The sequence below is a fragment of the Mytilus galloprovincialis genome, chromosome 12 (genome assembly GCF_965363235.1).
Source record: "Mytilus galloprovincialis chromosome 12, xbMytGall1.hap1.1, whole genome shotgun sequence".
Classification (NCBI taxonomy): Eukaryota; Metazoa; Mollusca; class Bivalvia; order Mytilida; family Mytilidae; genus Mytilus; species Mytilus galloprovincialis.
This window is the reverse complement of record NC_134849.1, coordinates 62742733-62755361: the sequence shown is the minus strand read 5'-3', so window position 1 is coordinate 62755361 and position 12629 is coordinate 62742733. Positions and strand designations below refer to the sequence as shown.

Sequence of the window (12629 nt, the reverse complement as noted above, 5' to 3'; positions counted from 1 at the left end):
TAGGGTCCATAAAAAAAAGTAAGGTCATGATTTAATTTTTTGCTTTTGCTTGTGAATGCTACTCTTAAGAAACTGTAATATATATCGACATAAGATTTTCACTAAATTGTTAGTTGCGATATGTCATAACAGGAAATTATTTCTGAGAAACCAATAGTTACTTTTACTAGGAGTTTTCTGCCCTAAAATGTTAGAAATAAGATGTATGGTAATATAACTTATAAACAAAAGTTACAATACATAGTAGAGATCTTAAGTCTTTTGAAATGAGAAAGGTCCTTGCTTGGTGACCTTGAAATAGAGGTCAAGGACAAATGTAAGTATTAATGCTTTAGATTTTTAACTTTTCTGTAACTTCATTTTGAGGCATGTTTAAGACATTGGGTCTTTTTGCATTAAGTAGGAATACACATGTTCTTAAAACTAGAGGCTCTAAAGAGCCTGTGTCGCTCACCTTGGTCTATGTGAATATTAAACAATGGACACAGATGTATTCATGACAAAATTGTGTTTTGGTGATGGTGATGTGTTTGTAGATCTTACTTTACTATACATTCTTGCTGCTTACAATTATCTCTACCTATAACAGTACTTTCTGTGGAAAATGTTATTGAAAATCTTCAAATTTTAAGAAAATTGTTAAAAATTGACTATGAAGGGCAATAACTTCTTAGGGGATCAATTGACTATTTTGGTCATAGTGACTTATTTTTAGTTCTTACTTTGCTGTACATTATTGCTGTTTACAGTTTATCTCTATCTATAATAATATTCAAGATAACAAAAAAAAAACAGCAAAATTTCCTCAAAATTACCAATTCAGGGGCAGCAACCTAACAACCGATTATCCGATTCATCTGAAAATTCCAGGGCAGATAGATCGTGACCTGATCAACAATTTTACTTCCTGTCATATTTGCTCTTAATGCTTTGGTTTTTGAGTTATAAGCTAAAAACTGCATTTTACCCCTATGTTCAATTTTTAGCCATGGCGGCCATCTTGGTTGGTTGGCCGGGTCACCGGACACATTTTTTAAACTAGTTACCCCAATGATGATTATGGCCAAGTTTGGTTAAATTTGGCCCAGTAGTTTCAGAGAAGAAGATTTTTCTAAAAGATTACTAAGATTTATGAAAAATGGTTATAAATGGACTATAAAGGGCAATAACTCCTAAAGTGGTCAACTGACCATTTTTGTCATGTTGACTTATTTGTAGATCTTACTTTGCTGAACATTATTGCTGTTTACAGTTTATCTCTATCTATAATAATATTCAAGATAATAACCAAAAACAGCAAAATTTCCTTAAAATTATCAATTCAGGGGCAGCAACCCAACAACGGGTTGTTCGATTCATCTGAAAATTTCAGGGCAGATAGAATTTGACCTGATGAACAATTTTACCCCATGACAGATTTGCTCTAAATGCTTTGGTTTTTGAGTTATAAGCCAAAAACTGCATTTTACCCCTATGTTCTATTTTTAGCCATGGCGGCCATCTTGGTTGGTTGGCCGGGTCACGCCACACATTTTTTAAACTAGATACTCCAATGATGATTGTGGCCAAGTTTGGATTAATTTGTCTCAGTAGTTTCAGAGGAGAAGATTTTTGTAAAAGATAACTAAGATTTACGAAAAATGGTTAAAATGGACTAAAAAGGGCAATAACTCTTAAGTGGTCAACTGACCATTTTGGTCATGTTGACTTATTTGTAGATCTTACTTTGCTGAACATTATTGCTGTTTACAATTTATCTCTATCTATAATAATATTCAAGATAATAACCAAAAACAGCAAAATTTCCTTAAAATTATCAATTCAGGGGAAGCAACCCAACAACGGGTTGTTCGATTCATCTGAAAATTTCAGGGCAGATAGATCTTGACCTGATAAACAATTTTACCCCATGACAGATTTGCTCTTAATGCTTTGGTTTTTGAGTTATAACCCAAAACCTGCATTTTACCCCTATGTTCTATTTTTAGCCATGGCGGCCATCTTGGTTGGTTGGCTGGGTCACGCCACACATTTTTTAAACTAGTTACCCCAATGAAGATTGTGGCCAAGTTTGGTGTAATTTGGCCCAGTAGTTTTAGAGGAGAAGATTTTTGTAAAAGTTAACGACGACGGACGACGACGACGGACGACGGACGCCGGACGCAAAGTGATGGGAAAAGCTCACTTGGCCCTTCGGACCAGGTGAGCTAAAAAGTCAACCGGAAGTGACCTGTACTAAACCTAAAGTAGTCTTTTTTGCATTAATTTAATAAAATAAGTATTTAAAACCATATATTTTTGGAATCGGCGTCAAGTGATCTATAATGTAATACCGGAAGAGATATTTTTCAAACAGGAAACTGAGGAAATGGCAAAGTATCTCTTACTATAAGAAAAAGTGTATTGAAACGATAATTTCTTTTGAATCAGTAAAGTAAGCTATTGTCGGGACATCAAAAATGACCTTTTAACCAACTTTTTATATTTATATATCAAAATAGGTTCGTTTTGAGGTTGAAAGACTTTCAATTGTCCTCTGAACAATTAGTTTTTTATTGTCATTATGTTCATTGCCAAATTTTGTAAGCATGTTCAGTAAAATAGATGTTACAAATTTAATTAACACAATTACCTGCTGGGGTTGGTGTCATGTGCTGCCCTGGAAAACACAGTACATCAGGGACTTCTTCATTCAATCTCTTACTACCATCAAAAACTACTAGGAACAAAGCTCTGAAAGTCATGAATGTCTGGTGTGTTGTATAATAGACATACTGTCCACCAAAGTCCCAGAAGATGAGTCGGCCAACTTTCATTTTATATTTCCCACTTTTGAGGACTTTCTCCATTCTCTTTTTTATTTCTTTTTTGGTCATTTTAGTTGTCATTTTCTTTTTCATTTGCTGTTTTTTAGACTCACTAGAGGACATCTGTGGTGACAAAGTTTGGGCTGTTTGTGGCTGTGTAGAGGGTTCACTCGAGTCGTTCACAGGCCAGGATGTTGACTTGGCAGCTTGTGACTTCTGAGAAGGATTATCTTCTGCATTTTGACTATCAACAGGTTTTGCATCTGGTTCCTGATTTTCTGGTGTTTTTGCTTGTTTAGTTTCATCTTCTTCTATGGAGGTCATTAATACCTTATTGTACACAACATCCAAGGCATTATAAGTTGCTGTATGAAAAAAAAAATTGATGTTATTTATTTAACATACAAATAGATAAACTTTGGTAAAGACTTTACAGTGACATAATCACTCAAAGTAACTAAAAAACTTACTTTAGCATAAAATAAAGTTGATCATTGAAGCAGGGAAAAAAGTTATTTTTTTCTTATTTTGTGAAAATTAAGATGTGGTATAATTGCAAATAGTACAACTCTTCATTGCAACAAAGTCCAATTGACCAGGTTTTGATGAATTGTATATCATTGCAGTCTTCAACATTGAGTAAAACTCATACATATCTTTCATTTTGTCAGCTATACACATGATAAAAGGTCATGAAAAGACAAACAGTTAAATAATTGACACAAAAACACACAAATAACACAAAACAAAAAGTGAAACAATTTACAGAAAAAAACAACGGCCCAATTCATAAATTTCAAAAACATTTGTATGTGAAAGATGGCTCTCATAGTTCTAGAAAATCTTTAAAGGAACCTTCAAATTAATTTTAATGTTGTTTATTTGCTTCTTCATACTTCAACAGTCCTATATACCAATGGTAAAGTTAATTAAATGTTATCAACTGTGGAAAAAATTGCTCTTTCAAAATTTCCCTTTGGAAGCCTCCATGGGGGAAATCTATCGCGAATTGCAGTTGGCAGTATGCTAGTTAATGATAAAAAAATAATGATAAATAGATATAACAACACTCACTGCAGACTTGGAACTGGCACATACGAATATTTTTGGGGTAAAAGTTGACTGGCATATGCATATAACTGAAACTTCAGACCACGTCCATTTTTTTTTTACAAAATATAACTTATTACTACCCACACCACAATAACAAATATGCCATTGTATGTTACACTTAGAAACATGTCCATCCACCCAAATGTGTCCACATGACGTCACTGAACTGTGAAACATTTCTTAACGTAAAAGGGTGCAAAGGTGTGTCATTTGTATGAACACCAAAATTTGTCCATTTTTTTATAAACACCCAAACATGTCTATATCAAGCTTAATGTTTTTTCTTTACTGAAAGATTATTCGTGTCCATATTATAAATACTTCTGTTATTTGCTTATTGCTGTCTCATAATTAACGTATACTCATTTTACTATTTTATTGAAAAATAGAAATAATGAACTTTTAAGTCTTTTTTAAACCAGCAGTATAACATGGGTTTAAATGGGGTGTCCATTCAACAAGGTATTTAAAATGGCCTCTACTACATAACGGATATTGAAGCAGTGTCTTACTGAATCGTAAACAATCGGTCTGTACTCGCTACTAAAGGAGTAGGCCCGGTAAGACCCCTTTTTGGCCCCAAATATAGTGTTTTTGCAAAGTTGTTTAATTGTTAACTTTTACTTATTTATTGGAAAGAAACATGTTTTTGTTACATGAATATGGGCTGTTATTGATAATGCAATGTACATGCATCAGGTACTAGCATCATTTTTTCATGCAAAAATTCTTATATCTTCACATTTATGCTAATTTTAAGACGTTTTTTTGTCTAAAATGGAAGTGGCCACACTTGTGTTCATTCTTAATATTTAAATATATGTTTTAATGACAATAATGATACATATTATATATAAATGTTGAGAGTAAACACGAATGCGGCTACTTCCATTTAGACAAAAAATCATCTGCAAAGTGACTTTAAATGGTATATTTGATAGAATTTTTTTTCATATTTAAGCTTGAGTTTGAGCGTTTTTAATAACCAAGTCAGTCAAAACCTTTTACAATAACCTTGAGTGAATAAAAAATGTCAAAAATCTTTCATCTGACATGTCTGATGTACTGTAAATTTTAGGCCGAAATTAGCCATTACCAGGCCTTCTCCTTTTTTAGATTGATATCCTAACTAGTATTATTCTTGAATAACCGTAAAAATTCAGACCCAATAAAAAATTCCTGGTATAATTATAGAACCTATTTATGGTATTTATTGTTAACGTGATGTCGTTCAAATAATGCATGAAATATGTGTCACTGGATGTTTATGTATCTTGTTCGTGTGTCTTTAGCGATGCTCGAAACCTAAAATTTAAATAAAAGCCTGTAGACCAGTTTGTCTCAGAACTGTTAAAAAGGGGATTTTAATTATATAATTGAAAGCCCGCTGTGCAATAGTCGCAGACAGGAATGACATAAAAAAAGGGATCATCGGAGTTTAATAGTACAAAATTATTCACTCAGTAAACGACTAATTCAGCTGTACTAACATTATTTGTACGTTCCCTGATGCAATTGCCGTAAACATTTTTGACCTCATTGAGGACAATAGGTATAGAAAGCATGGTAGGAGTGCTTATGAGACAAATCTCCATCCAAATCACAATTTATAAAAGTAAACCATTATATGTCAATGTATGGTCTTCAACAGGGAGCCTTGGCTCACAACGACTACAAGCTATAAAGGGCCCCCAAAAAATACTAGTGTAAAACCATTCAAACGATAAAACTAACAGTCTAAACTTTGTTAAAAAAATTAGAAACGAGAAACCTTTATATGAACCACATAAACAAACGACAACTTCTGAACATCAGATTGCTGACTTAGGACAGGTGCAAACAATTTTAATGGTACCATACCTTCACCTTTATCTGAAACAATAGTCAGTAACATCACAACATAGAAAGACACACTATAAAATATCAATTTGAATGACTTAACTGAATCAAAAGACGTATTGACCAAATGAACATACACTGAACGAATAAATTTGATATATGATACAATGTAAATACAAAGTTAATAAAAATAAGGGATGAATAATTATAGTAAAAGTATTATATTATACCGCTGTGAAATGCTAAACAATTTCAGAATAACATCAGCTTTGAAAAAAAAATACGCCATTAGTATTATCAAAGTAAAACACAAGTAAATTAAAAATAATTTTGTAGATACGATTACTTCTTCTGTCTGTGTTTAGAAACACCAAGAAATTCCTTGTAAAACAATTAAACTATTCTAAAACTTGGTAATTTTAGGGTGAATATCAACAATTGAACTATAAAATTGGTGCTTGATAAAACTTCCTAATGGAAGTATGATGTATTCACTTCGTAAACGACAAACATGTATTAGCGCTAAAACACATGTAACGTTCTAGCATTTAATAGTGGACACGTTTTGGCAAATAACAATTATCAGACACGTTTGGGGGAATCGGACACGTTTAAATTTGGGGGATGGACACATTTGGGAGTGTTACATATATATGCTTAGTAAATCATAATGCAAAGATAATTTAATTTATCAAAAACTACCTTGACCCAAAACTTTAACCTGACGATGGACAGACGAACGAACAGACGCACAGACCAAAAAATATAATGCCCCTAGATGGGGCATAATAAACCAACAGCCAAACTTATGATAAAACAATTAATGCTGAACAGAAATAACATAAAGCAACCAACAGCAATCAGTGAATTGCAGACTTGGAACAGGAACATATAGAGATGATGGAGATAAGGTTGACTGGCATACGAATAAAACATCTGACCACAGCCATTTCTTTACAAAATATAACTTGCCTACCTCAAATACCTGTAAAACAATACCTTATGCATACTTTAAATGAATACAATGTTAAATCCATATATATGTAAATGTGTATTCCTACCTGGATCAATCATGATCCAATTTCTTGTCTCTATATCAAGTCCACAGCGACCTTCAATGAGGGTAATCCCATCAGTGGCATGTCGCCCTTCTGGAACATTATCCCCAACTAAAAGCTTGACTAAACTTGATTTCCCAACCGAAAACTGGCCGGTTACCATACAGCGCATATCAAATGATTTGTAGCTTCCACAGCCAAGCAACTTGTTCAACATGGCAGATCGGATGGAATCTGTATAAATACAAATTTTCCAATTATTAATGTATTGCTGATGATGTCCAAAAAATCTGTGTCTACACCATAGAAATAGACAGTGGCTAAATAGTATTATTCCATTTAAAAAAAAATTCTGTATTTAAGTTAAACTGTTGATTATTAAAGGGAAATAATTTCAATAGGGAATTTTTTGACAATTTTGATTAACTTTTCAACCATACTGCAGTTTTAAACATATTGGATAACTATTTGACTTAGCTCCAGTTTTAATTTAGCTTCAGCAGGCATGCTTGCTAGATGATCAACAAAAAATTGAATAACAATCTATTTTCTGGCAAACTAAGTATTTTTTTCATTCGAAGTTTGTCTCAAATTTGTTGAGCAGTTTTAGATGTTAAGCTCTTTACTGTTGCTTGATTGTAAGTGTTACCATGGTTACTCTTCATTTTTTGCCATTCATTCAAAATTCAGTCAAAGTGCAAAGTGATAACATGATAAAATTATGCATACTTTAGAAAAATATATATTCAATATTTATATACAATGATTATATAACAAAAATATTCAATAAAAAAAAATGCCTAATGTCAACTAAACTGTTGTCGCTCACCTTGATCTATATGCATATTAAACAAAGGACACAGATGGATTTATGACAAAATTGTCTTTTGGTGATGGTGATATGTTTGTAGATCTTACTTTACTGAACATTGCTTACAATTTTCTCTATCATTAATAAACTTGGCCCTTTAGTTAAGGAGGATAATATTTTGTAAAAATTTACAAAAATTTACCAAATTAATGAAAATAGTCAAAAATTGACTATAAAGGGCAATAACTCCTTAAGGGGACAACTGACCATTTGGTCACATTGACTTATTTGTAGATCTTATTTTGCTGAACATTATTGCTGTTTACAGTTTATCCCTATCTATGATTATACAGTATTTAAGATAATAACCAAAAAGGCAACATTTTCTTAAAAAAATATCAATTGGGGGCAGCAACCCAACAACCAGTTGTCCAATTCATCTGAAAATTTAACGGCAGATATAGATTGACTTGATAAACAATTTAACACCGTGACAAACTCTAAATGCTTTTGTTTCAGAGTCATAAGCCATAATCTACAGTTTCCCCCTATGTTCTATTTTTAGCCATGGCAGCCATCTTGGTTGGTTGGCTGGGTCACCGCACTTATTTTTTAAACAAGATACCCTAAAAATGATTATGACTAATTTTGGTTAAATTTGTTCCAGTAGTCTTACAGGAGAAGGTTTTTGTAAAAGATTATAAAAATTTACGAATAATTGGTAAAAAATGACTATAAAGGGCAATTACTCCTTGGTTCCAGAGTTATAAGCCAAAATCTACATTTTCCCCTTATGTTCTATTTTAAGCCATGGCGGCCATCATGCTTGGTTGGCAGGGTCACCGGACACATTTTTTAAACAAGATATCCCAATGATGATTGTGGCGAAGTTTGGCCCAGTAGTTTCAGAGGAGAAGATTTTTGTTAAAGTTACCGACGACGGACGACGAAGGACGACAAATGTCGGACGCAAAGTGACGGGAAAAGCTCACTTCGCCCTTCGGGCCAGGTGAGCTAATAAAAGTGTAAACATGTTACAACTCATCAAATAAGCTGCTGACCAAATATGAAGGTAATCTGTTTTGCAATATTTGAGAGAAAATATCAAGTATCTGCAAACAGTTAGGTTTTTTTTTTGGTTGAGAGCGTCACTGATGAGTCTTTTGTAGATGAAATGCGCGTCTGGCGCAAATATACAAAATTTAGTCCTGTTATCTATGATGAGTTTATTTACAACCACTAGATCAATGACACTGCTGGTGGAGATTTATTTCCCCGAGGGTATCACTAGCCAAGTAGTTAGCACTTTTTTGTGCTGACATGAATTATCATTAATATGGTTGAATTCATAAATTAACTGTTTACAAAAATTTGCATTCTAGAAACACTTAGGCTTTTCTACCTCAGGCATAGATTACCTTAGCTGTATTTGGCAAAACTTGTAGAAATTTTTGTCCTAAATGCTCGTCAACTTCGTACCTTTTTTAGGCTTTTTTTTTAACTTTTTGGATGAGAGCGTCACTGATGAGTCTTTCTTATACAAAATTTAGTCCTGTTATCTATGATGAGTTTGTTTTGTATAAAAGAACATTCTATTTTTATTCCATTAACTAAACATAGTTCACCTTTTGCTTATCGTATCTGCGAAATAGACATAACCAAAAAACTAACTTTGACCAATCATGCCAATAAACCATGAAATTGAGGTCAAAATAAAATTAAGAAGATGTGGTATGATTTTCAATGATCATGATGATACAACTATCCACCAGGTTTCAAATACTTTGACACATGAAATAATAGATAATAGCAAGGCCGTTAATGATGAGAAAAATCCACAACATATATTTGGCCACAAAACTCCCTGTCATAAAAAGGTTACACCAACTCTGCCATACAGACATGTACGCCGTGCAGTCGTTTTAAATACCAAGATGACTTAATGATTTAAGTACCTGGGAAACAAACACTTATTATGAAAACTAAACATTGACCTATAACGGTTTACTTTTACAAATTGTGACTTTGATAGGGAGTTGTCTCATTGGCACTCATACCTCATCTTCTTATATCTAAACACAAAAACTCAACATTGACCAATTCAACATAAAAATCAGGTCAAGGTCAGGTGAAAACTGCCAGACAGACATGTTCATGTTGCAACAACTATATCAATCAATATAGTTTATCTACTGTGTACAGCAGCTGAGATACTGACTAGACAACAGAAAATGTACCTTGATCAATGATCAATGACATGAATGGATTGTAATCCCTACGTCTCACATTATAGCCCTAGGACTTTTGTCACAGGTGAAACAAACATTATTGGTTTCTAACAATATTATGTCAGAGAGAAGTCTATAATGGCTTCCCCTTTTCTTGTGGAAATAATTCTAGAAAGGCAGACTATTGCCTGCAAGTACTGATAAACATGTACGATAACTTCCTACAGAAGACCATATATGTGATGGTACTTACTATGTGGTGTATTTCATATATTGGAAAGCTGCTAACACTATATAGCTCCATAGTTTGTTATTATCTATTTTATAGTGATAAATCTCATCAATACATTGCAGTTAATTGCATGACGTCGTACAAAAAAAAATGTTGTTACTTTGCAATTCCTAGAGTAATAATAAACTAATGAAATTACCTTCTATTCCTAGTCCAGCAGTCACACCTGAAGATTTCTCTGACATGACAGTCTAAAAAATTAGGAATATGCACTGTGAATATATCTTTACTCATGTCACTAGTTGCACTATAAAAATTCTAAAAAATCAACCCCCAAAAATATACTACTTTATAAAACAAATGTTTCACATTAGATAATATTTATATTGAACAAATGTTCATATTTTTCAGGAAAAAGGGTAGCCCAGAGACATTAATAGAGATATATAGTTTAAAGTGTAAAGGTGGTTTTTGAATTTGGAACATCCCCTTGTAGACATAAACTTGCTTCATGTTGATTTGCAAATGCATTTTGAATACACCTTTAAATTGAAAATTGTTCCAACTGCAGAATATTCCAATATTCCGCAGTGATCTCATACTTATTATCATTGTTTTGATAAAATGTATCCGTTCACTTTTGGGTAACCTCCATTTTAAGCATATGTAAAATCGAGTAAATCAAGTATCTATGTTCCATCATATAAAAAAATTGTCCTTTAACGTAGTATTTAGGGTATAAACCAGCTAGAGGCTCGAAGGTGTCTGGATATCGCTCATCTGTCATGTTTGCCCCAAAAACTATACAATACAATTAGGCATTTTGCCAAAACAGAATTAGATTGATTGATTGTTGGTGTTTAACATCTAAATCCCAGCATGCACTTTGATATATGGAAGCTTAGGGTACAATTTCAGAGAGATCCATACACTTACACACAAGATATTATCCAGAAACTACAAAAATGCTTGTTTTTGGTCCCTATTTGGCCCCTTATTCCTACACTGTTGGTACCATAACCCCAAAATCAATCCCAGCCTTCCTTTTGTGGTATTGAACCTTCTGGTAAAATTTCATAGAGAACCATTCACTTAAACTAAAGTTATTGTCCGGAAACCAAATGTGTCTCTGGACGACAACCACAACATGATAGTATTATAAGAACGCATTTTTTTGGCGGTCGTATAAAAACCTGTACCATAAAAGTCAGCTATAAAAGGCCACGACATGAAAAATATGAAATATTCAATTGAGAAAACTAACAGCCTAACTTAAATAAATATGACAGACATTGGTTTCAGAGGAGATGATCTTTGAAAAATTATAAGATGGACAAAGAAAATTGGTCAAAAAATATTGTTTAAGGCTATTACTGCTTAAGGAATTATCCAATTGTTTTGTTAGTACATGTACTGTCATTTTTGTGGATCTTGCATGCCTGATTTTTTTTCTTTCAAATAACATTTTCTATCTAGGCCAAAAAAAAATATATGTATGTTTCCTGACCGACCCTGACTCAAACCCGCCGACCCTAGATCTTTTTATTCAATTCCGGAAAAAAATCGTTTCCAGTCCGGTCCAGATCCGTATCTTACTATGCCCAAACAATCCAAATGGCTGCTCCCAGCACAAATGTGCTACAACTAAGGTTTAAAAAATGTCAGCACTGCGAGGATTATTCAATTAAAGCTTCTTTAAAGAGATTAAATCATTTTGGGGTACAGGACCCTAACCAGACATGACATTTAACTGACTGCAAATCTGACAGGGAGTGCAAAAATTAAAAAAAAAAAAAAAAAAAAAAAAAAAAATCCCGACCTACCGACCCTGATTAATTTGACTTGGAAGCAGGAAACAGACATATTTTTTTTTTTGGCCCTATCTAAAATAGTTTTTCAAGATAATAGACAACAAGAATGTGTCCATAGTACACGGATGCCACACTCACACTTTCATTTTCTATGTTTAATGGACCATGAAATTGGAGTCAAAACTCTTATTTGGCATTAAAATTAGAAAGATCATATCATAGGGAACGTGTATTAAGTTTCAAGTTGATTATACTTCAACTTCATCAAAAACTACCTTGACCAAAAATTTAACCTGAAGCGGGAAACAGACGGACAAGGCTAAAACTTAATGCCCCCTCAAGATCCGCTACGGCGGGGGCATAAAAAGGGTCAAATAAAGTACAAAGTTGAAAAGTATGGAGGACCCAAAATTCAAAGAGTTTTTTGCCAAATACAGCTAAAAGTATCTTTTCCTGTGGTAGAAAATTCTTAGTATTCATAAAAACTGAAAGTTTTGTAAACAGTTAATTTGTAATTATGACCATAATCATAATATCAATAATAATTCATGTCAACACAAACATTGCTTACTAATCACTTGGCTTCCGTCGTGATAAACTTATCAGCTGTACATGATCTACAAAAATGTCAATATGACAAAAAGCAATAAACAACAGGAGTTATTGACCTTTAAAAATGACAAATTTTGACTTATAATAGTGTTCATCTGTCTGTGTGTCGGTTCATCTG

General features: G+C 33.1%; 1 protein-coding gene across 1 annotated transcript in view; it reads right to left on the bottom strand.

The window, feature by feature from the left end:
* Nucleotides 1–12629, bottom strand: part of LOC143054501 (uncharacterized) — a 75168-nt gene that overhangs the window by 21990 nt on the left and 40549 nt on the right. The window contains exons 13-15 of the mRNA XM_076227520.1: nt 10288–10339; nt 6821–7051; nt 2633–3172 (exon numbers count right to left, since the gene is read on the bottom strand). Of these exons, the coding sequence (XP_076083635.1) occupies nt 2633–3172; nt 6821–7051; nt 10288–10339 (823 nt within the window). The remainder of the gene's footprint in view (nt 1–2632; nt 3173–6820; nt 7052–10287; nt 10340–12629) is intronic.